Source organism: Barbus barbus (assembly GCF_936440315.1).
Source record: "Barbus barbus genome assembly, chromosome: 41".
NCBI classification, from domain to species: domain Eukaryota; kingdom Metazoa; phylum Chordata; class Actinopteri; order Cypriniformes; family Cyprinidae; genus Barbus; species Barbus barbus.
Genome location: NC_136719.1, coordinates 5,180,944 through 5,207,453, shown reverse-complemented (window position 1 = coordinate 5,207,453; position 26,510 = coordinate 5,180,944). Strand labels below are relative to the sequence as shown.

At 35.8% G+C, this 26,510-nt stretch overlaps 1 protein-coding gene across 9 annotated transcripts in view; it reads left to right on the top strand.

The window, feature by feature from the left end:
* Nucleotides 1-26,510, top strand: part of LOC306860417 (ankyrin repeat and SAM domain-containing protein 1A-like) — a gene marked incomplete at its 3' end in the record, with an annotated part of 108,767 nt that overhangs the window by 11,148 nt on the left and 71,109 nt on the right. For 4 of the 9 annotated variants that reach the window (XM_079402129.1, XM_079402131.1, XM_079402130.1 and 1 more), the window contains exons 2-3: nucleotides 17,064-17,144; nucleotides 17,250-17,406. In XM_079402129.1, coding sequence (XP_079258255.1) covers nucleotides 17,064-17,144; nucleotides 17,250-17,406 — 238 coding nt within the window. Of the gene's footprint in view, nucleotides 1-17,063; nucleotides 17,145-17,249; nucleotides 17,407-19,450; nucleotides 19,553-26,510 lie in introns of all 9 variants that reach the window. The other 5 variants (XM_079402125.1, XM_079402127.1, XM_079402124.1 and 2 more) reach the window with 2 other exon arrangements.

Below are 26,510 nucleotides of genomic sequence, written 5' to 3'. Positions count from 1 at the left end.
AAACCTGGCTGAACCGATCTCTCTTCAGGAGCTGGAGTCAGCACTTCGATCTATGAACAAGGGGAAATCCCCAGGCATAGATGGCCAATCGAATTGTATACTACTTTTTTGTTGGATTTAGGCCCCCTCATGTTAGATATGATATATTGTTCAGTTCCTCAAGGCTCATTTCACCCATCTATTAATATAGCTGTTATTTCTCTCTTGTTACAAAAAGAAAGATCCGACTTCCTGTTCTAGTTACCGGCCACTTTCTTTGATAGGGACTGATGTTAAATTATATGCTAAAGTACTGTCTCGTCATCTAGAGAAATTTATGAATAGGCTAGTTCATCAGGATCAAACAGGATTCGTTAAATCTCGCTCCGCTTCGGATAACTTGCGCAGGTTATATTATATTATTAATTCAAAGAATAGTTTGTCCTCTCCTTGCGCAGTATTATCTCTAGATGCGATGAAGATTTTGACCTAGAATGGAACTATTTATGGGCGGTTCTACAGCATCTGGGTCTAGGATCGAGATTCATAAATATGATAAAAGTTGTGTATGCCAATCCAGCAGCCACTGTTCTCACAGGTGCTGTTCGCTCTGACCCATTCTTTATACATCGAGGTACTCGTCAGGGTTGGCCGCTGTCTATCCTTAGAATCCTTAGCTCAAGCGGTCCGACAATCTGAAACGATTTCTCCCATAAATATACGGAATACTCATCATATTTCTTTGTTTGCTGATGATATCTTATTGTTTTTGGAGAAGCCGTCACATTCTATTCCTCATGTGCTGAATTTATTTGACAATTTTGGATCTCTCTTAAGGTTTAACATTAATTGAAGTAAGTCATGTTTAAAACTTCCCCTCAGTTCTAAAATTGATCCCATGTCCCTTTCTATATCTATTCCATTGGTTTAAAACTTTAAGTACTTGGGGATAGATGTTTGTCCTTCCCAGCAGGAAATAGTCTCAAAAAACTATAATGGTATTCTCAGAAGTATCCTCAGATTTGGAAAATTGGTCTCGTCTTCCTACTTCTTTTCAGGCCCATATATCGGTGATTTAATATGAATGTTCTCCCACGTATTAATTTATTTTCTTCCATGATTCGTCTCGCTCCACCGGTTGGCTACTGGAACAAACTAGAGGCATGTGTTTCACGGTATATATGGGATGGGAAACCTATCCTGCCTACGGGCATATGGGGTGCCTTGGGACTCTCAACTGCCTGTTCACCCTTTACGCAAACTAACCCTTCCTTCTGAGGACACTCTTCACACCCTTGAGTCATTCTCAGTGACTATTTCCACACACACTCGCATTAATTTCCTGTTGTGCATTTTTATTACTATGTGTGCGTTTAAATGTGTATTAAAGCTTCAAGATAAGATCAGTAGGAAGTGCTCTGTGTTGATTGTCGGTCATGAACCAGAATGCACTGGGAGTGACTGACAGAAGCTTTGACTTTAAATCATTTGCTCTCATTTGTCTCCACACACAAACACACACACAAACACACACACTCTCTCTCTCTCAGCTGGCTGGAATGTGGTTTATCAGGAACTGAATATTAAACTTAGAGCTTGTTGTTGGCTATTCCTGTAGCTATGTCGTAATTGACTGCCCGAGTCACCTTATCTTTGTTTGAACTGAATTTAGGAGATCTTTAACAGGTTGAGTTTGGAGTGCAGTGGCTGGTAACTAAAACTGTGCTGCTGTGGGTGGCTAAACAAATAGTTTGATGCCTTATTTGTTCTCTTTGAAATGTTGTTTGTTAGGGGCTTTCAATCATGTTACTGGAGAATTTGAGGTGGTTATTATTACAGCAATCATCTCTGGAAACTCCATTCAGAGTTCAGCAGTTTTCTCAACTAATGGGCTATGAGGAATCTGACACCATCAGGATGGCATTCCAGGAACTGAACTGGATGACAAGATCCTATTTTTCTTTCTAGGGGTGCAAAAACAGAATGGCCATTTCTCAAAAAACAAGAACGTTTGCTAACTTGCAAAAACTTTTATGTTCTGACAGAAAACAGATCTGAAACAGACTAATCTTGTGAGTAAAGTGTTGACGCACTAGTTAATAAGAGGTCTTGGAAGTCATGATTTACGTTCCCTTTTTTTGGTTTCAGTATAAACGCAAATGGGGTCTCTTGAGCTAAGGGAAGAACATTGCCTTCTATTAGCTTCTGCTGTGTTTTGTTGATCTGGCCCTTCTCAATTCACCTCGCACTAAAGAATGTTGTCTGAAAGAAGTGACATGCTGCTTCTTTAACACTTTATTATTATTTTTTTTAAACAGGCTTTGTGTGCATTCTTGTTATTAGTAGAGGATGTTACGGTGTTAGCTTAGCTAATGCTAATGTCAAACTCATAAAAAGCTAACAATTCAAATCAAATCAATAAGATTAAAACATAAGTTTTTGAAAGAAGTCTCTCATGCACACCAATGCTGTTTATTTGATCAAAAATACAATTTTGAATTTAAAATAATTGTTTTCTACTGTAATTTTTACATTTTAATTTATCAAAGCTGAGTTTCAGCATCATTACTCCAGTTTTCAATGTCACATGATTCTTCAGAAATCATTCTAATATGCTAATTTGCTGCTTAAGAAACATGTTTGATGATTATCAATGTTGAAACACTTATGAGGTTTCATTTAATTTATGATGCTGCTTATGTAGGCAGTAGACAGCAAAGCAGCTCATAGGTTTTGGGAATAAACCCCCCCTTACTCTGTATAAAATCAAGATTAGTCATTTGAAAACTGCTTTTCACATCTGACCCACTGATTATTTGGGGGAAATCTGCAGAATTCTGCAAAAAGTATTTAAAAATGGGGAACTTCATAAATGAATGGTCAGATTCTTAGAAAATCTGCATACATAGTTTCTGTTTGAACAATAGTTATGTTGCATCTAAAAGAACGGCTCTTGTTTTGTTCCGAAGGCAGCTTTCCATTCTTCATGATGTTTTTTCCCTTCACCTCCTCTGGTTCCTGGCAGGCTGTAACCCACCTGCTGTGAGCACCACCTACTCCTACTTACGAACTTCAAAGGCTGTTTTATTTGGACACAGAAGAGTTGGCCGCAGTAATGTCCTTTCTGGACACCACTTAAGACTTGTCTAGACATTTTGATTGCTTGTTCTAATTTTTCTTAAGTGTCAGCAGAACATCACAGTTGGGGAAAAACTTCTTTAAAAAAGAAATTATATATATAACATGTTTTAATCCGGTTTGTATCTTCAAGATTCTTTCTCTATCCTCTCATGGATGTTGTGGTTTCATATCTCAGAGACAATGTTCTCTTTTCCATGGAGGTTGTGGTTTATAAAAAGAGCTTGATATTTTCTCAAATAAAAGTCTTATTTGGTTTCTTTAAGAGAGCGCTTTTGTCTCTTGTCTTTCATACCCTTGATTTGTTGCGTGCTGAATTGTGTCAGTGCTTGAGTGAAGACTAAGAGGTCAACCTTAGTAAGCGTGTTACGCTTTGTTCAAGTCTCTCGGCACTGTAACGTGAAACTTGGTCTAGCTGCAGCCAAACTGGAGCAGAAGTGTTCTATTTCCAGAGGAGAGAAGTGGGTCATTTCCTTCTCCAAAAATGATGTCCATCAGACTCTCACCTGTGGTCAGTCTAAAGTAAAGAATTGATGTTATTGTTTGAGGGGTTAGCTTTTGCAAAATCAATGTTGTAGTAGCTCATTCGAATCATGACCAAGACCAGAATAGGGTCTAGTCCAAAGCAAGACCAAGTCCTCATGCTCCTGAGTCCATAAGGGCAAGACCAAGTATAACACTGGTTTTGGTTACAAGTTTTTTTTAACTACAACACTTTGTAGAAGGGTGATCACCATATATCGGCATCTGGTCTGAGGTCACTGACCAAGAAGATAGCAGTGTGGTGTCTGAATTGGCTGTTTTGACACCTCTCTGGAATTAACATTGTCACTCATCTGCTTTCTGCTTGGCATGAGTGCTAGTAAAAGTGTCACCAGTAAAACTCACAATGACTCGTCAGTGCTTCTGATACTTTCATTATTACTGGACATGTGTTTGCAGGTCTGTCCCTGATTCTCAATTTACCAAGTCATTTAATCCACTGAACTAGTTTGAATTAGTGCCTACTAAAATTGTACTGCTTACTGTGCAGAATTAAAGTCCTCGTACACTGAAATTTTCGTATGTGTTTTTCATATTCGTCATCCTTTCCTATTAAAATGCTTGCTACGGATGCGGAAACGCTGAAAATCGAACCTGATCCGATTTTTTTTTTTTTTTTTTTTTTTTTTATGACGGACGAAAGTTTCAAAGGCTGTGTGTAAACGTGATTGACACAACATGAGGTCGTATTTATTTTTCAAAAATTTCAGACTCCGTGTGCAATGACCTTTACACCTGGAAATATTGTCATCTTTTTGTGTTTGGTTTTCAGTAAGAATTCTGATGTTAAATGGCATGAAGTTGCCGTTACATTGGTTTTGCCAGAATCATAACGTTTAATTATTAGAGGTTCAACAGATTTAAAAACTTCACGGATCTTTTTTTTTTTTTTTTTTTTTTTTTTTTTTTTCAAAGGTCAAAATGACATGTAATTTTGCTTTCCATTATGACTTGGAGAACACTATAAATTCATATTTGACGCCACAGCAAAGACTACTAGCCTAACTACTAAAGTTTAAACATTGTTAATGACAAATGAATAGTCAGTAATATAACAAAAACCCCTTCCATTCTCGCTCGGTCTGCAATAGCATAATGAAACATGCTTAAGATGCATCATGTTTGCATGAACAGGGTGTGCAGAGGTACGCAAATACATATGTTGACAGGCAGGTAGGACAGCCTATCATAATCCTCGGACCGAGAAATCTGATTGGACGGACAATTTATGGTCCGATGCCTTCCACAGACGATATAAATTAATTTAGACCATTTAACTTTAGTGGTTGCTATCAGGATGTGAAGAGACTTTCGATCTTTCAAAATTTCAGCCAAATCACATACCCTGCCTTTCAGTGTAAAATAACACTGCATAACGCTCTCTTTATGAATTAAATATAGATGAATCTTTGTTAAAGCTGTGATTAGTTGTTAAATTAACTTAAATGGCACAGACAGCAGCAGGTATTTATAGGCTGCTGTCACTTTAAGACCGAATGCATGGATCCAATATAATGACATGCATCAGATTTCTTTCTGTTTACGTTCACTCAAGACAAAACTGACTTTTTGCAAGAAAACTTGCCGAGATGGGTATTTTGATACAATTTTGTGTGTGTCTGAGGAATCAACTCGTTGTTTGTGCTCTTTCTGAAATGTGGCTAGGGCTGGGCGATATGGGCAAAAATTCATATATCTGTATTTTTTGGCCGATTTGCGATATACGGTATACATCTCGGTGTTTTTGTATTGGATTTTTTTTTTTAAAATCTGTATTTAATATATATATCACATACCTTAATGTTGTCCAATGAAACAATACATATTAAAGGCTATGAAAACAAATAAAGTGAATGTTAGCCTACCATGTGCAAGCCTATTAAGTGCAAAAAAAGGTTTAAATCACATCTCATTCTAACATTGTAACATTGCAATCTAAAAACAAAAATGAGCTTTTAGAGCAGAAGTTAAATTCAATAAACTAAAAATTCAAATAAATAGACTAAGAACAAAAGCACAGACTTGTGTTAGGCTATTTTGATTACCCCATTACAGTTAGTGCTATATCATAAAAATACACTTACTTGTAGGTTTAATATTCTACATCACATTTATTGTCCAACTACAAATATTTCAGCAAAGTGTATATTTTAGGCAGAATTACTGCACTCCTATTTCATTGCGCGTCTGTTTAGCGTGCATGCGCATCGGCGTTCGTTTAATGAAGTCTGTGAAGAAGGCTATAGCGGAGAATCGCAAAGCAGAAAGCTCATGCAGTTCTGAAAGCAAAATGGAAATATTTCCATCACTTTCTAACATTTACAGATGGAGAATATACCTGTGAAATGTAAGATATGCACTGAAGAAAACAGCACATCTCAAACACATTAAACAGCGTGAGTAGCATCTGTCAGAGCATCTGAAGGGCCGAGCCGCTTCAAACTATAATATATCTTACACGTTTTTTTAAAGCCCTTAATATTAAGCTTGTCACATGTTTAGAACAAATTGGATTATGCACTCACTCTGCTATATTTTTCAGATGCACTCGTATCAAAAGTCATATCGATATAAATGGTATTGCCTTATACCGTATCGCTTCTAAAGGATATATCGTACAAACTCGATATACCGCCCAACCCTACTCTGTGTGTGTGTGTGCACAGAAAACAGTGTGCGATTACCGAATACGATTCTTTCGCCTCTTTTTGTGCTTAAATATTTAAATTGGCAAGACCTAGAAACACGTGCATCAGTCTATAATGGTTAAACTTGGGGCTTGGTCTGCACGGATCACGTATCATCCGGTCCGTTGAACCCCTACTAATTGTTAGGGTGGTTAATGCTAATTTGCAATTGATTTGAGTGTTTTAACACAGTTTGGCATTAACTGATTTGTTCTGCTCTGTTTGAAGAACTGATTGGAACTGGCAGAGCCGCAGTGTCTCTGTGTTCACACAGGAGCGTGATGTCTATTGCCTGAACATGCGTAGCATCTCCACATCACCCATGCTTAGTGTAGACCGCTTCATTTATCACTCACAGTTAAGAAAAAAAAAATCTTACTGACTCCAACTTTTGAATACTTGTGTGTGGAAATGTCATTGAACTGTATTGTTCAAAAAGTTTGGAAACTCTACAACACATCAACATAAGCAGCGGTGCTGTTATCTTAACCCATCCCATCTCACTGTGCGTCAAGCCTATTAAACCAATGCTCTTCAGTATACTTTTAATCTGCACACAGTTGTGATCCAGGCTGCCTGTATGGCACAGACCGCGGGTAGTGGATGAAGGAAATTCTGATTGGCGTGTGCCAATGATGCATCTGGTTCTGGCACTGGGTTAAGTACACTTAATTAAACTCCAATGCCCTGGCAGTGGGCACCATGTATCAGGCTCCTCTTGGCAATGTGCCGTGGAATACGGCTAATCCCCAGCAGAGTGTCCACCATCCAGCTAATTGGCTCAAGAAGATATCCGTGACTGCGTTAGACATGTCCTCACCTGTTCCCTGTCTTTTATCTTCTTGCTGTTATAGCATATTGGTGGGATATAGTGGAATATATGCATCATCAGGCGAACAGTAGTTGGGTGAAGTTATTTATTTATTTATTTATTTTCTTGTAGCAAGTTTTCATTGACCAATGATAATTTTAGAGAGGCGGGTCCGAGTATGCTTTTTGGATTTTCACTTTATTTTCTAGTTTATTCCACTCCCTTAAACCAGATAATATCTAGAGATTTCTTTACTATGCAAGTGGCATCAGATGTGAATTTTCTCCTTGCTATTTTTGCTTCCTCATTGCTTTAAGTGACACCAAATTACAGTAAACCAGTCTTTTTTACACCCCTTTTTTTCAGATGTTCTAGCCAATACCCCCACTGGGAAATTAAGGATTAGCTTTTCCGTTTACCGCTAGAATCTTAAAGCTGGTCCTATTCACACGGACTACTGCCCCTCCACTTACATTCCCTTTACGGGGTGCTTTTTAAAAAAAACACTCTCTCTTTCCTTCTCCTCTATTTCACTTGTGTTGTGTTCGGTTCATCTTTGAAGAAATGTAAGAGGATGAAGATGATCCTCTAGAGCTGGTGACTCATGCCCTTGACTGGAGGCTTATTATGAGGGTTTATTAAGGTCTTCCAGACTTGTGTAGTGTTTGATGTCTTGTATCTGAGTTAGAAGTCTGTTTCTTTGATTCACTGAAACGTTCTGAATCACCCTCACTGATTCATTTTAGGTCACTGTTAATATTTTACCTTGTCTTTTGTATCAAAATATATATATTTTTGGCTTTTCATCATTATTTTCTACCCTATGTAGGTTATAGAGTTTTATAGCTATTAGTTATGTTTGGTTTTATTTGTTCAATGCTGTCAACCTAATTGAGATCCTTGTTGTGCCAGATGCTATGAATATTTCTGTAGAAATTAATTTAATACAACGGTTAATTCTGGTCCTCGAATCTAAGCAGCGTTGACTGTAAAAGAGGCGATTTTTAGTGACTCTTTAACAAGTGGCTGTCATTGTATCATTTGTTCAAGTGACTTAAAAAAAAAAAAGAAAAGCTGATTCATTCAGAAACTAAACTAATGACTGTCTTTTACTGTTTCATTGAATCAGTCACTTAACTGTTTTATTCAAAAGCGCAGATTCATTCAGAAACTAAACTAATGACCTCTAGCGGCCGTGCGTCATGATTAGCATCGGCATGTTTACATCTTAACAGATGGCATCTAGTGTTTCTTGTCTGAGCCTGTTTGTAAGCTCTTTCAGTAGCTGTGGTCGACTAAAAGACTCAAAGGCATCAGGGTTAAAGTGGAAAGAAAAAAGAAGCGGATCTTGAGGAAGTTTTATTTGTCCACAGGCATATCTTCCTATTCTTCTTTCCTCTTCTTATCGCTAGGAAAGCAGTGAAGTCTGACATTGCTTTTCTTGTTGCCCCTCGACTGAAAATTACAACCAAAAGCCTCACAATGTGGTATTGTATCAGTATTTTATTTCTGAGTTGTTGCGGTAAAAATCGCCAGTTGCTCACTGAGTGCAACCATTTGACGTCATCGACGCAGAATGTACCGTGCACATGAAATAATGACGACGATGTCGATTTGTTTAAATAACATACATTTTCATGGGTTTTCTACTACATATTTAAATAAGAGGCATCATTTACGTTATATTAAGCTATACATTGCTTAATACCCAGGGATCCCTTTAAAATCAGTCATTGAAACTATATAATTTGTACTTAAACAATTTGGTATTAAATTAAAAACTGCACATGTATGATTACACTTCAGATTTCATTCAGTAATTTATTCAGCATTTTTTTCACAGTGCATTTTAGTGGTTCTTTAGTTGAGTACACTGTTATGGCAGTGCATTATGGGATTGAATAATCATGTCCACTATGGTTTCAGACACCCCAAGTGCACTATATAATGCTATACAGTGATTTCAGATCTACCCTGCCAACAGAATATGGTAAGTGCATTATTGTATTTAAAGGGTAAGTTTAACAAGAACACTTACTTCTCGTTTTCTGAACTTTTGTATAAAAGCAACATCACATGCATATTGGTTAAATATTAGGGCCGGGACTCGATTAAAAAAAATAATCTAATTAATTAGAGGCTTTGTAATTAATTAATCGAAACTAATCGCATTTTAATCGCATATAAATATTTGACCTGAGAACAGTGAGAAGTAAGTTTTTTTTTTATATGGATTTTTAAATTTCCCATCCACAGGGCCAAACAAAGCGGTCTCATCAGCTTCTTTGTCCATGTTCACTGTGGTTTGTTTTTGTCTGTTTCTCAATATGCGTTCTTCAGCGATCTTGCGTCCTTGTGTTCTCGTTCTACGTCATCTTTAACCGTCGAAGTTCAGTTCCAATTCTCAAGAACGCAAGTACAGAGGATGCATGAAAGGGCCCGGATATGTTCTTGAAACTGAGGATGCATCGAGTGCAGACTTGAGAGAATCGAGCCGTTAGAAATCCCAGAAAACGCTGTGGGTGGCCGGTGTACGGAAGCCTGTAAGCTTTAAAGTCGCTCTCACAAATACTTAACGGCTCTTCAAAAGTTGAAAGTAAACATTTATCGTTTTGTTTTGGTTAATTTTAATAAAGTTATAAGACCGGAGAAAGTCTGCATTTTTATTGGCATATTAAAATGAATCTGAACAGTAAAACATATAACGCTGTAAAATAAAACAATACAATTATATGAAAGTAATATCTATAATAGTATGAAATGTTTTAATAAGTTATGACATTTTGTAATATTTATTGTTCATTGGCCGCTGCTTATGCTGAGACTATGCGGTCAGTTAAGCAGGAACGCAGTACATCTCAGTTCTCATAAGTGTGCGTTCTGTGTTCTCGCGTCCTTCCGAGTTCGTTCTTCCAAGGAAGCTTGGCAAGACCGGTCTCCACGAGAACGCAAGTCCGTTCAGCCAAGTCTAGTTGGTGCTCCAGTATAATCGGTCCGCCGAAACTCATCCAGTGAGAAACGTTCCGCGGTGCAAAAATAAGTGCGATTAAAATGCGTTAAAAAAATTTAACGCGTTATTTTTGTGTAATTAATTAATCTAAATTAACGCGTTAAAGTCCCGGCCCTATTAAATATATTTAAAAATACACCAAAAGGACATTTGTATCTCCTAAAATAACTTAATAAATATCTTGTGGTTTCAAAAGGTTGTCTTGATTGCAGCCGAACTAGGCTTCTTTAAATGATGAGTCTTGACAAGTGCCTTCCCAGCACTGGAACCATATGCGGTTTTCCCACATGCAGAGCTTTTTTCCGTAATTGCTTAAATGTTGACATTATGAGAGCTGTTATGTAACAGCTCTCTCTCTGTCTGTTCATTATTTGAATCCGAGTCCTGAATGGATGTGCTTCCCTGCCGGCTTCCAGTCAGAGATGTGCTCAGTGGGGCTGAAGCTGGCTGCGGGCAGAGCTCTGGGCGTTTATGCCAACTCAAGCCGCCTTTCCTTCAAAGTCGCTCGGTCTCCTAATATATTCTGATGGGCTGATCTTTTCACAGAGGAAATGTGCTGCAAGGTCATGAGGCCACAGATGTCTGTGTGGGGAAAGAAGGTGTTCATTTGCATCATGAAGTGTGGTTTTATGGGTTGTTTGAGGGGGGACGGCAATGGCTGTGAAAATACTGGCTATAAATGGTGCTTACTGACCATCAATCTGTATTTTTGTTAATATATTTAGTATTTTCCAGTATGTTTGTTCATAACTTTTTATTTTTATTTTGGTAGCTTAATGTGAGGAATATTCTACTTATTTTCTGCTCTGGAATCTCTTTCTCCCGCCCTTCAGCGTTTCCCACCGTTTCCAAAGTGTGCTAGAACTACTCCAAGAATTCAATTTTGCTGCACAGCATGCTGGGTAGACATCTCTCTTTCTCCCTCCTCGTTCTAGTGTTGGAGAAGCATTGTTGTTGAAGCAGAGCATCAGAGCTGCTTATTTTTACATGCCATTTTGAGAAAACGGTTATGAGGTTTGTACTTTTTGTGGGTAGAAAATGGTCTTTGTGCAGAACAGCAGTGTCATGGTGGAGGCTTCATGGGGTCCGTCCATTCGCCAGCCAGACCCTTTTCTGCTCTCCAGTTTCCATGGTGCTACTACAATACAGCCCAGTGGGCCGGAGATGCCTGTTTTGGTGGAACATGATGTCAGATTTCGTTGAAAGATATTTCTTTATCTTTCGTTATGATGATGTGCTGTATTGGGAGGGGGAAGGTGTTACGTAATCAGAGAAAATCTCTAAAAAGACTAAGTTCAAATTTAGATTTTATAGAATAATGTACAAGTTATGCTTTTATTTAATTTAATTTATTTAATTTTAATTTGATTTGATTTGTACTGACAATGGACTCGATCGTTTCTATATTCAGTGTCAGTGGCCACCGTAACGTCTGGTGCTGCACAATGTAAGGAAATGATGTATTTAAAGCTTATGGTGCTTAAGATATAAAATGTTATTTTACTGTAGGTAATAATGTATATTATATTATAACTGCCTGTGGTCAACTCTTATTAGAAATATGATAGAAAAATTTGTTTTCATACCACATTTGGCTAGAGGACTTTATTGAAAGCATGTATGGTAAGTTTTTAGTGGAAATACATATGCAGTCAGAGTTTATAGGGTTGTTTGAAACCTTTCCGTTTCCAATATATATATATTTTTTTTTACAACAATATATTACTCCCATTATCAAGTAAATTTAATTTATAATTTTCTATGGGAACCAGAGGTACCTGCAGTGATGTGATGACTTTACCAGCTGGTGATTGGCTCTTTTATTCAGAAGGCGGGACTTCCATTATTGCCCGTTTCTCCCATTCATAGTAATATGAGTGTCTTGAGTAGTATGAATTTTTTGCATATATTAAACACTGAGTGTTTGGCAACTCACTACAAGCAATTGTGTAATGCTGTTTGTTGCATTTATTTTTTTTTTTTTTTAAGTATCCTTGCCAAAAAATAAAATATCCTCTTTCCCGCAAGCGTTGGTTGGCAATTTGTCTCAGGGGTTTGCATTTTTGCAATGGTAATGCAATAATTTGGCCTGCTAATCTTCATAGAAGTAAAATACTTCCCAAAATTGTTAATGTATCATTCATGCAGTGTTTCATATGCTGTTATATGACTCGTGTTTTTTAGTTTTGTGTTTCTATAGGATGTTAATGATACTACATTATGAATCCAGTCTGACTATTATGAGAAACCAGAGCAGACTTTCATAAACCACACTGGTCTCTTACTTCCTATCATGACACAAAACTGCCAGAAACAGTGTATTAGTAGCAATTATTTTTCTTCTTCTTATTATTATTTATTTATTTATTTAAATGAAAATATCCTTTACATTTAGTGAACATTTAGGTCCATTTTTTAATACATAAATATTTTAATATATATCTTTTTAAGTTTAATAAAGAAAATGTTAATATTTTTGGAAGATTTTATGTTCACCAAGGCTGCATTTATTTGATCAAACCGTAAAAACGGTTATATTGTGAAATATATTTACTTATTAAAATAACCATTTGCTTTTTGAATATATATATATTAAAATGTAATGTATTCCTGTGACGCAAAGCTGTAGTTCCAGCATCATTACTCCAGTCTTCAGTGTCACATGATCCTTCAGAAATCAGTCTAATATGCAGATTTACTGCTCAAGATGATGAAAACAGCTGTGCTGCTTATTATTTTTGTGGAAACAGTGATATTTTATGATTTAAAAAAATTTGAAGGTTAGTAACATCTTTTATGTGAAATAGAAATGTTTTTGTAATATTATAAATGTCTTTACTGACACATTTGAATGATTATATTAAATCAATTTAATATTGTTTTTGTGTTGTCATCTTCATTATGTCAGTCAGTTATCACTGAATGCAGGTCAGATAATGTTGGTTCTTACATCTTCTGTGAATCAGCAACACTTTTCTTTGGAAACGGTAGATAGTTGGAGCGGGAGAAGAGAAAAAGCCGAGAGAGGTGGAGCCTGCAGCACAGTTTGAGAGCCTCTCTGCCACCGGCTTCTCCTTTCCTCTTCCTCTTTTGTCTGTGTGCTTTGTGTCTTCATTTGTGCTTCTTTGTCTTGACAGTGAGCGAGTGCATGCAGCACGTCACGTGATCGCTCTGCTCTTCAAGCTGCTGTCTCTGAGAATCAGAGCCTTTTCTCCTCACAGCTCCTGGATCCTATACAAGATGTGTACAGCTACAGCAAGAGAAATGATTCCAGTCGTCAACACATTTATGTGGAGTACAGAGCCTTAGGCTGTTATCAGTGAGGTCCAGTGTGTGTTTGAGAGCAGACAAGGAGTTGGTTGTTTGGTTGTTCAGTACAAGCACGCTGAGGGAATTGTGGATGGTCATGTTGAAATTGAATTAGTTTGAATGTGGCTAAGGCCATTTAATTGATTTAAAAATAGCCCTCTGAATGTAAGCGCCATTCCAGGTTATCTTGAGATACCAGTGATACAGGAGCTGGATCAGTGTATCAGAATCATACAATCTGTCCTGAATGTTCAGTGGATTTTGAATGCATTGAAAAGCCGATCAGTATTATCTCATTAGAGAGTATGCAAACATTTCAAAATTATCAAAGTTACTAAGTTATTATACATTTACTCCTTTTTAATATTTTTTAATTATACATTGAAATTGTACATGAACTACTAGAAAACTGTCAAGTTATATTATTTATATAATATTTCTTTATTTTTTTTATAAAGATAAATTTAATTTTAAATTGTACATGGACTGCTAAAAACGTGTCATGCAAGTAAAAAACTACTTTTTTCAGTGTTCGTGAGAGATTATATTCAAAATCATTATAAAATTCAGAAGAACAAATATAATCTGAGAATTAGTTTACAATTAAATTATATTATTTTGAGCTTACAGCTCATTCTTTTGAACTTAAAACGTTATGAAACCTTCATGTTCATTTGCTAACAAGGCAATATCAACATGTATGTATATTAGTGCTGTCAAAATTAGTGCGTTAACGCAGGCATTAATTTTTTCAGTTTAACGCATTCAAATTATTTAAAGCCGTTAACACAGGGGCGGAGCCTAGGGTTGGCCACCCCACTCATAACGGCTGTTTCTGTCTGTTTTTTCTTGGCAAGAAGTGCATTTATTCAGTCGCAGAACGTCTTTATGATCACATCAATCCAGAGACGTTTCAGACTCGTGATCCAGCTTCACTTCAGCGGCAGGCGCGAGTCAAACGAGCGCGGAAACCGGCGCGTGCTATAGCCTGTATCTTATCAAAGTGTGAAATAAACTGTGCATGCAATGCCGTGGTCAGTTAAGGCATGAAGTTACCAAAAAGGCGATTTAAAGCTGCTGTAAAACTGTGCATGTAATATGTTATATATGAGTTACATTAAGAACATGTCTCTGAAATGGTTTTCAAAACTATCCTGGAGCAGCCCAGCACGGTCTCCCTCATCTAACACCCGATTCAACTCGTCAGCTCATTAGTAGAGACTGAAGTGGGTCAGAAAAGGTGATAAGAGTTGAGAGAAAATACAATGGGTGTCAGATCCACGTCACGTTCAGCAGCGGCAGCTCTTAAAGAAATAGCAGCCAAAAACAACCTAATAACCAGCTGCTGTGATGTCTGTTCATCAAGAAAAAAAGAAAAAAGAGGAAATCAATAACTTTTATAGTTTTAAGGATTCATCTGTATTTAGTTTAGAATTTAGTGTTTGATAACTTTATTCAATTTCTGTATATTTCTGCTGAAGGGCACAGGTAGCCTAGCTAAATATGACATTTATTATAATGGGTTCATGTGAAGATTGTTTTAACTTCACTTAAATTAGAAGTCTAATAAACGTTCAAATTGATAGCTCTTAATTATAATGTAATGTTTAATGGCTATAGTCAATAGTTAAATATTAGGGGGATTTTTTTTATAGGGAAATCAGTATTACTTGGTATCAGTGATACTGGCCTTCAGTCATAAAGATGCCATTAAACAGATATTAAAAATGTGTTGTTTGTACATTAATTTGAAGATTGAATATTAAATTATTGCAATATAAAAGTATATTTAAAAACTGTAATGTTAGGTGGGATTAATCACGATTAATTTCAGAAATATTTGCGATTAATTAGTTAATTTTTTTAACCGATTGACAGCACTTTATTTATTTATTTTATATTATTGTATAGTCTTTAGGGTATTTATTTATTTTTATTTTTTATGTATCTTATCTGTGTCTAAATGGCCCCGAATGCATTAAGAGGATTTTAAAAGAATCTGTATTCCACCTACATGGACTGCCACAATCCACATCCTGTGCTCCAGTAAAAATGAAATGTTAATGGTGCTGATTTAGATCAGAAACACTCAGATTTACCTGCACCTCATTCAAGATGTTCCAAGCTCTGTTATCAGCAGAAGTTGTTGTTTTCCACCAGTGACCTCAAACACCCGCTGCAGTCATGCAATAGTGCTAGATTCACGTATGACTCACAGAGTCATAAAGGTATGTTGCGTTGACCAGTGGATTATTCTAGAGCAGATTGCTTCAGGAATTGAGTGTCCTGCAGGAAGGATGACGCAGAGATGTTCATTCCCATGGCGTTAGCTGCCTGATGAATCATACATCACACCAGCATTCACAGTCCAAACCCTCACAAGGTTATCAAGGCACGGCGCCACAATCCAGGCTCTTTCTGCTTATGGTCTGCATAGAGATTCAGGATGCTACATTTTTAACTGAGCCACATTCAAGTTTTCTTTTTTTTTATACAAGTATAATAATTTACATTTAGTAGCTGAAATATGGACCTTCACTTCGGCAAATAATTTTGTCTCTTATTCAGTAATCATGAGATAAACTAACTCATGGGAATTTATTGGTCAGAAATGGTAGGGAACCAGTTTTAAATGAATCAAATGACAAATGAATGAAACTCAGTGGCTCTGAACTTTTTGACTCCAAAGGCCCACATTGCCCACAACAACATGAATAGTCCCAGGACTTTTTTAGTTTAATTTATTGAATAAGAATTTATTTATTTCTATTTGATAAAAAAAAAAAAATAGAGCTTGGCATAACTAGAAAAATTAATATTCATAAGTGGACAAAATGCGCATGAAATTATAAGATTTGCTTGCTTAATGTTTTTTTCCAGATGTAATAATTATTCAAAATTCATAAATATTATATTCAAAAGTTGAGTTGGAAAATATTAGAAATATCTTGATTAGTTTTTTTTGAGTAGTTATAGTTGATTTAGTCTGTTTTAAATTTTCACATTCACAAAACATTTAAAAACTGCTAAATAATGGTAAAGTTATGGAAATTAATTTATCAGAAACAGTGGGAACACTGCAATTAGCAGGTCATTTTACAGGTCACTGAATACACTATTGGTTAAAAGACCTTTTTATGGTTTTGCAAAGTGTCTTCTCAATACACCAAGGTTGTATTTATGATCACAAATACAGTAAAAGCAGTAAAATCGTGAAATTACAATTTAAAATGAAATACATGTTGAAATTGAATTAGTTTGAATGTGGCTAAGGCCATTTAATTGATTTACAAATAGCCCTCTGAATGAATGTAAGCGCCATTCCAGGTTATCTTGAGATACCAGTGATGCAGGAGCTGGATCAGTGTATCAGAATCATAAAATCTGTCCTGAATGTTTAATAATTTAAAGTGTTTTCTGTTTGAATTTATTGTAGAATGAAATGTATTTCTGTGATGCAAAGCTGTATTTTCAGCATCATTACTCCAGTCTTCAGTGGCACATGATCCTGATCATTCTAATATGTTGATAGTAAATTATTATTTTTTTTAACCGTCTGCTCTTTTTTTTTTTTTTTTTTTGAAAGCATCTGGAGGGGCCCAAATGTGAACTGTGTGGACAGCACTGGATACACACCTCTACACCACGCTGCTTTAAATGGACACAGGTGAGTCCTGTTTCCCGATGACCTTTGACCCCGAGGATAATAGTTGAGTTTTTTTAGATGAATTTATTTACATTAAATGTTAATGCATCTCTGTCTTTTTCTCAGTGAGGTGGTGGAAGTACTTCTGCGGAACGAGGCTCTGACGAATATCGCTGATAACAAGGGCTGTTACCCTCTGCACCTGGCGGCGTGGAAGGGAGACCAGCGAATCGTCAAACTCCTCATCCATCAGGGCCCATCTCACCCCAAACTCAATGAACAGGTCTGAGCACTGACACAGAGCAGCCTTCACCTCAGATTAAAGGCATATTCTGGCTTATTTACAGCATAATGTCTATAGGCAGCACTGTTCTGATGATATTCATGTTTATTTTGTGCTATAACTTGGAGTAAAGAGGCGAGTCAGAATAAATACTGCCCGAAGACGTTAAATTGTGCTGTAAATATGCACATTTTTTGTTGACTGTGAATTCAGTAGTTTCAAGCGTGGACTTTTTTTGACACGTCTCAGAAATAGATGCAGTTTATCTGTAAGACTGTTGCTTCCTTCTACAGCTTCTTCACACTGCTCTCGTGTGTGTGTGTGTGTGAAGATAAAGCCAAACATGAGTTCAGTGACATCTCACCCTTGATGCAAGCCTTAAAAAGGATTTGGAATTCACCCAGACGTGTTACGATTAAAATTAGTAGTTTATTTTTACTCATAACACATCTGGGTGTAAAGTTGAAGATGACATCGTACGGTCGTTTTACTTTGTCTGCATCAGCTGCTAAAGTTTGAATCAATACAATGTCAGTGAAGTTTAGGATACTGTAGTTGCAGATTAACCACATTCAGGTGCAGAATCAGTAACTATCTGAATATAAACACTGACATTCCCATTGAGTGCAAGTTTCAATGCAAATTTGGAATAAAATTCAAGTGTTTTTTCTTTGACGTGGTGATTTGGCATCACATGCTAAATTTAATGTACAGTTCATGTGACAATAGTGTAGTGCACTGTTTGAAATGTTTATAGTATTCTCATGCATATTGTTTTCTAGCATAGTACTAAAGTAGTAGTATAGTATAGTAAGATGTGAAAAAAGTATGTTTAAAGCCATAGTCGTTTGCTTACGCTCAAGTTGTTCCAAACCTATGACTTTCTTTCTTACGTTGAACATAAAAGAAGATATTTTGAAGAATGTTGGTAACCAAACAGTTGCAGGTAGCCATTGATTTCAATAATAAAACCACTTTGAAATCAATAGCTACCAGCAACCGTTTGGTTACCAACAAGACCTGCTAGTGTTGGCTCTTTGAAGACATTTAAGATCATTTCTGTTATGTTGAAGTCTTTATGGTTATCATTGTGCTGGAGAGACACAATTGTTTGCATGTAGGTAAACATATGAATATATGAGCATTGACTGTGCTAATAATGCCAGTGACAAGTAATATCTTACATGTTCATTAAATTTACATGCATAATACACGCATTTCACATGTCATATCAAACATAGGCATTGGATGATATGTATTTCCACCCCCACAAAATTCCAGTTATCATGCATATAAACAACTGTCAGTGTAAACAGTATTTACCTGTAGAAACATTTAGAAATTCACAGAGCAATGCTGGCGTTTATTGTCTCAGGATCCGCTTCGGTCTGACGTTAGGAGAGCGTTTTCTGCTCTCACTTGCCGTCCTGTTCTGAAGCCGTTGCCTGTTTATTTCCAGCACTGTGACATCCTTCAGCAAATGAAGCTGAATATTCATGTGCACCTGTACTTGCCTATTATTGTACAGGGTTGGTTTGTATTGTTTGAAAGCAGGAAAGCTGCTAATACTCTCGTTTTGCATGATTTGGAGAGGCTTTCATGCATTTATTATTCTGCAGTGATGCACTCAATATTCAGTAACATAATAATCACAGTTTTCATTTAACATCTCTGTTATTGCTTGACTTAATATAGCATGGAATGTCTCAAAATGAAATGAAACGGCAGCCAAAATGATTTATGAATTATTTGTATAGTTTTTGGACTGGATTGGATTGATAGCATAATTTTTCATTTCATTTTTTGGTCATTTCATAAGGTTGGTTTATTCTCCTTCGTTCGATTTGTCAAATTAACGTTTGATGGTTAATTTCATTTTCAGATATTTCTGAATTACAGTTAGATGTACTTTTCACAATTATTCTCTCTTGTGACGTTTATCATTCGACGGACTGTAAGCCAGCCTGTGGTTTCTTTTGCCTGTTTGATCATGTCATTCATTAACAGTGAGTCGTTGTGTTCATTGTGTGTGTGTGTGTGTTAGGTTGAACACATCTCCTTCCTGTTCTCTCCCCTTTCCCAGAGCGCTCTAGACCACACTGAGTTCAAACGCTGTGGCCCATTTGACCCCTATATTAATGCCAAGGTGTGTACCCATGACCTCTGACCTGCACGCTTTACCTCCGTACTGGGTTTGTCTGGTTTGTGTCGGGACGGTGTGTCGCTTCACTCTTTCCTCATGTTTGTGAATGATGTGGGTTATATAAGCGCACATATGCTGTGTATGTGTTTAAGATGTATATTTCATAAAGACGTCTGACCCCCGACAGACTGCTGTGATTATCTCACTGTAGTCTTGTTTGTGTGTGAGAGCATTTTATCCTGACTCTTAAAGCTGAAATGTCTTCTTTTTTTTTAGGAAAGTGCTAAAATAATGATGGATTTCAAACAGGGTTCCCAAACTGAACGAATGGCAGACAAGAAAGGAATTATGTTTACCATGAATATGTTTGTCAGTGCATTCGCCAGAACTTTTACCATATTTCAAAAACAGTAGAAATAATTGTGAAATTATATATAAAGATGTTCTATATGTAATTTATATCATTGATATTTTATTTTAATAATTTACATTTTTTTCCAAAACTTATTTTTGGTGCAAGCAATATATAGTAACTTGCAGGAAAAAATGATATCATAGAGAGGACCTCTGCAAACCCATCATAACCGTGTCGAGTCTCTTAAAATAATAATTAATTATAATAAAAAGTTTTAAGAGAAGACAATGTTACAAGGTAGTTCGGGTTATAAAATGTATTGGTAAAAAAAAAAAAAAAAGATATTAATAAAATAATGTTAATTCCTCATTTTATGTGTATAATTAAATGTATTTATTTTATTTATTTATACTTAATTTTCATTTTATTTTTTTGAAAATAATGAATATGCCTGCTCTCCCATTTATCCAAGGTCTAGGGAAAATGTTTTAATAAAACACATTTTTGTCATAAAATTACAATAATTAAATTATTATAAGTTATTTATTTTAATGAATTATTTATTAATTCAGGAATAGTTTAAATACTTTTTATCTTGAATAATATATTAAAAAAAATAATTATATATATAAAAATGTATTATATATATATATATATATATTATTAAATAATTAATGATTTTTAAATAAATATTACGTGTTCCCTCGCATGTATTCAAGGTGTTACACCGCATCAAAAAATATCAAATTCTGTTAAAAAAAAATTAATAAGTTAAAAAAAAACAACCCTCAACCTGACATCGTACAGATTACAATTCTAAGAAATTGGCGATTGAATTTGTTTGGCAAAATAAATAGTTTTAACTGCTTTTAAAAAGGGTTTTCCTTATTTTCTGCTCTTTATTTGCTGTTGATTTTGTTTATAATTCCTTTATAAATTAAGCAATTTTGTCCTGTTCTCTAGCCTATTTTGTCCCAGTACTGAATAATCCGTCAGATGCCTTTGCAGTTTATAATGTGATAAGAGAAAACATTTGAACATTTGAGGACTTGTACACACCTAACCTTCAAAAGCAGCTGTGTTTTGTGTATTACTCTGAATGCTGTGATGTCCTGGAGATCTCTCCATCTCTTCTTCATTCAGCAGCACAGAGGGGTTTCACAGAAGCGTTAGATCGGTGTCGTACACGAGCGTTTGTGTGTCAGCCTGGTTACAGCCGAACAGACTGAAGTCCAAATGAATAATTGATGAGCTGACAGGAAGTGTGTGTCACTCAGGGTGTTTTGTGATTGTTAAATGGTGTTTCTAGCATACCTGCTGTGCCACACATTCACACCAAGAGTCAATAAGCTTTTCTGTGTAGCCGTCGGCTTGTATCAGTGTCAGAAAGAGTGTGAGGAGTGAGAGAGACACAGCCAGAGAGAGGTGGAGTGTAGTCATGGCAACAGAGTCATGGCTGGATAGCTGAGGGGCCGAACCCGGCAGCACATCAGCAAACAGATGAGGAGGAAAAAAGACATGGAAGGCTTTGGATGATATGCAGCTGAATAATAATAATGAGCACAAATTCATGTATTCATATATACATTGAAAATGTTTTCTTAATGTGTCTCAAGTGGGTTGTGTTTTTTATTATTAATATTATTATCATCATCAATGCTGTAATGTTCATATTAGTCACTTCTTTCTATTTTCCATAATTTGAAATAAAGCTGAAATACAATAAAATAGAAATATTTGTTTGAAAAACTTGAAAGAAAAATAGAAATGCTGTCTTGGCAACTAACTGAAATAAGTTTAAGTACTAAAATGTCAATTAAATTAAATACATTCATATAGAAATAAGAAGAAACTACACATGATACGACTAAATAAAAGTTAAGCTAAAATGAAAATTAAATATTAAAAATACAAACTTAATTCACAATATTAATAAAACAATAATAAATAATATTGTAAAAAAAAAAAAAGAATAATACAATAAATAATAAAATTCTGATTAGGTTATTACAGGTTCATATTCCTTACTTAACCATGCAGCTTGTGATGACCGCATTGTATATTTCCTGTTTTCTAGGATGAATGTGTTCATGTTGGAATATCTCCCTACTTGAAAACATAATAAATTGGAAAGCATATCTTGCTAAAATCATGGAGGAACCTCTGGGACTTGTGTAACTACTACCAGCTCCAGTGGACGTGCCAGCAAACATAACTTACAATTTTGAACATTCAATCTAAAAAATGCTTTTAAAAAGAAAAAAAAAAGTTCTTCTGTGTGGACAAATGCAGATAATAAAATGGAAAATCAAACACACACTTACCTGTTCATACAGCTGTGAGTCACTCGGTTCACCTGCTATGAATGTATTTCAGGAGAGCCTTATTTAGAAAACACATTCATCTCCACTTCCATTGATTATGTCTGTGGGGAACCTCGCTCGCTCTCAGATGACCTAGTTAGCACTGTCTGCGTGAAAATCTACAGAAAATATTGCCTTGTCATCACAATTCCCAACCAACATTATAGGTCTGTTCCAAAGAGTAAATCTCACCGTTTATCTCTCTAAATATGCCACTACCTTCTAAAGATTTACTCTAGACAGTATAGATATGAAAAATTTCATATCTCAGAACGCTGCAAGACATGCAGCTTTGATGTATGCATTATTTGTATTGCTTAAACCAAGAAGTCAATGTGGGGTATTTACACCGATCAAATTTAATTTTGCTCTATGAATTTCCAGTGAATTAAGCATGTATGCTTGAATTCGTGCTTTCCGCTACATTCACTTGGTCAAAAATACAGTAGTAATGTGAAATATTTTTACAATTTAAAATAGCTGTTTTCTATTGTAATACATTGTAAAATGTAATTTATTGCTGTGATCAAAGCTGAATTTTCAGCACCATTACTCCAGTCTTCAGAGTCACGTGATCCTTCACAAATCATTCTAATATTTAGAATATTTTTGTGGAAACCATAATGCATTTTATATATATATATATATATATATATATATATATATATATATATATATATATATATATATATATATATATATATATATATATATATATATATATATATATATATATATATATATATATATATATATATATATATATATATATATAATAAAATTTAAAAATAAGTATTTTGTCCACTGAAAGTTTTAATAGAAGTATTATCTCCACTGTTTTAATTCATTTCATGCAGCCTTGCTGAATAAAAATATTAATTTCTTAAGAAACAAATGCTCACTAGGTTTTTAAGCAGATCAGAGTCTTATTATTTTTTCTTTTTTTGTACTGTAAATAATTGGTAGGACTCGAGTCCAGCTTGAGACTCTGGAGATTCCTCAGAAGCGTCTGTGCATCAGGACTCGTGGTCTCTTTGTGACATTGTTTAAAATCACATCAGCTGTGTAGCGAGAACCGGTTTTTTGTTTTCGCTCTGAAAGCTTTTATGTGTGGGTACCAAACACCCTTCAGTCTCTGTGAGAAATGCGGTGTTCTGGTCCCGTGTGTGGATAATGTGAAAGCGCTGCCTCCAGAGAGATGACACATCTGTGAGAGTGCTCATATATGAGCGACGTGTGTTAGATGCTTGACGGAAACTGAGAGATGCCTGCAGTTTTATATCTGTCAATCAATTATTTATTTTTGCAGCTGGCTCTGATCTTATGAGACCTGGCAAGAACATGTCTAGGTTATATTTCAACCTAAAAGAAAGAGATTATATACTGTATTATATACCTTATAAGAGATGAAAGAGATAAAGATGAATTAAGAATTATCAGCTTTTGTGAGATTATTATGTGGAGAGTATAAGTCTAAGTGGACGGCCATGACATGCGGAGTCCCACAAGGCTCAGTACTTGCACCGCTCTTGTTTAGCTTGTATATGCTCCCACTAAGTTGGATAACGAGGAAGAACCAAATTGCCTATTACAGCTATGCAGATGATACGCAGGTTTACATAGCCTTATCTCCAAATGACTACAGCCTCATTGACTCCCTCTGCCAATGCATTGATGAAATTAACAGTTGGATGCCAAAACTTTCTTCAGTAAAACAAGGAGAAAACTGAAGTCATTGCATTTGTCAAATGTCAAATTTTTCCACGGAACGGTACGGTTCAGTACGGCTCACTTTTGGGGGGTTTTCCACTGGGTACAGTACCTGGTACCTGGTACTTTTTTTTAGTACCACCTCGGCCGAGGTTCCAAGCGAGCCGTACCGTTACCAAAACGTGACGTGTAAACTCTGCTGATCACTTATTGGCCGGAGAAAATCGTCACTGCCTGCGTCATTGAACTTGCGGCACGAGACGCAACAGGCCCGCTAGATTTAAATCAGCACAGCCAGCGAAGGATCGAACGCAACTGTTTTGAATGAGTGCACTTTTCTTTTAATAACCAAATAATGGCTGTTTTGTTGTCTGTTGAGGAAGTACAGACTGCAGTGGAAACACAAACTGAGCCGTGTCGTGCCGTGCCGTTCTGAGCCGTGCCGAGCCGAGTCGCAAAAAGGTGATTAAAAATAAAACGTCAATTAGACAAGGGTTAACTGATTACAAAAAAAAAACATTACGCCTATAGAATGTCCCCACAATTCACAAAAATAAACGTGCGTGTGTGTGTTCCTCTCGTGCACTGCTCGGTTCCCGCAGGCACACACTGATGATGTAATCACCCCTCCCCCTCTCTCAGGTTATGTGCTGATGATGTAATGGGTTTGACATCACGTTGTAGGTCAGCTTTCAGCAGAGATTATCCTCATCTGTGCGCATGTGCGCTGACCTGGCATGCTGCATATCATAACCCTTCAGATAATCCCCTCATATGTCGACACGCCAGGCTGCGTTTATGTCTCTGTGTGGTATTAATGCTGGATTTCACACATGTGGAACTAGTGTGTTGTTGTAAAGTGTGTATGTGGATTGTTCCCTCAGGAAAGGCCCCTTGTGCTCATGTGGAGACATGCGATCAGTTCTCTGAGCTGAGGAGTCATCAGGCTTATTAAACACAGAGAGGCGGCGGTTTGCACTCGTTTTATCATGTTTAGTCCAGAGCTCAGGAAAGGCCATCTGTTTGTGAATGGGGTGGTTTACCCAAAAATCAGAGTTGTCATCGTTTGCTGGTAGCTGTTTTCCATGCAGTTACGATTGGAGGTTTTATGGAGCCAAATGTACCGTTTCAAATTTCTAAAATCTAGTCTTTATGACTGGTGTACATTTTAAAGTCATATGATAACTTTATAAGAGGAGCAAAGGAAAATATAGTATTTATATACTATGTATGATTTCTATACTATTATACATTTATTAATATTTTGAAGTAGTTATATTCATATTTTCCATTTCTGTTTTAATTATGGTTTTACGTGGTTACATGATTTATTTATTTATTTTTTTCATTTTAGTTCTAGTTTTAAATATTTGGATGTAGCTTGAATTTATTTATTTGTTCATTTTAGTACTTAAACTTATCTTTTATTTCTGTTAGTAAGTTTGTTTTCATCTAAAATTAATGTTTTAAATGTGCTTCAGCTTTATTTTTTTTAATCATTTTAGTTGTAATAGCAATGATAATTATGTTGAATTAAAAATTTACAAAAATGTGTAAAATGATTTTGTATTAATATTGTTGGCATACTACTACTACTAATTATTATTATTATTTATTATTATTATTATTAAGATGATGATGAATACAAAATTTGCAATAATATTATTAATAATGTTAAAATCAATTACTATTTTATTATTATTATAATGAAAATTATAAGAATAAAAAAATAAAACATTTGTAATTTTCTTTTAAATATTGTATGTCCACGTTTTTCATCTAATATGTATTTTATTAAACTTCATCTTTATTTCTGTTAACTAAAATGATTTTCTGTTGGCAAGAACTACTCTGGAACAGACTAAATATTTGGTCATTAATCACGGACACATACTAGTCTCTGTTTATGAGAGGAGTAGCAGTGTTCAATTCATGAGAATTTCTTTTTTCTTTTTTTGGAGTTTAATTTAGCAGCTAAGTCTGGTAAAAGTTAGCAAAACTACTTATACACAGGTGCTGCTTTCATTTAGCTGACATTTTTATCCAAAGCAACTTACAAAAGAGGCAAAGAGGAGATAATGTAGTCCAGTTATTGTTTTGTACCACTTTCATTGATATAGCAGTAAAAAGTAAACATATGATGGGAAGAAGAGCTGAAAATATTGCAGCTTGCAAGCCAGAGTAAACTGGTATCACCTGCATGAGCACCAATCATCTGACGGTTTTAAATTAAAACCTATTTGATGTAATTTTCTCGTCACACTTTATTTTTTTAAGTTAGTCCATTAGCATTTTAGAGGTATAGTTCCTCCTGGGCTCGTGAGCGCTAACATGCGTCGTCATTCTGTTGTGCACGCGTTGCTTTTAAAAGTCACAGGTAGATCAGCGCTTTCTGTTGGAAACAGTGAAAGCTCACTTCTCCTGTCAGTGCAGGACCGGATTCAACATAAAAGCGGCTTCACACAACAGATTCATTTTCATGTCGAAAGACTTCGGCGCTCTGTGGTGTCCGGTTCCTCAGCAGAGAAAGGGA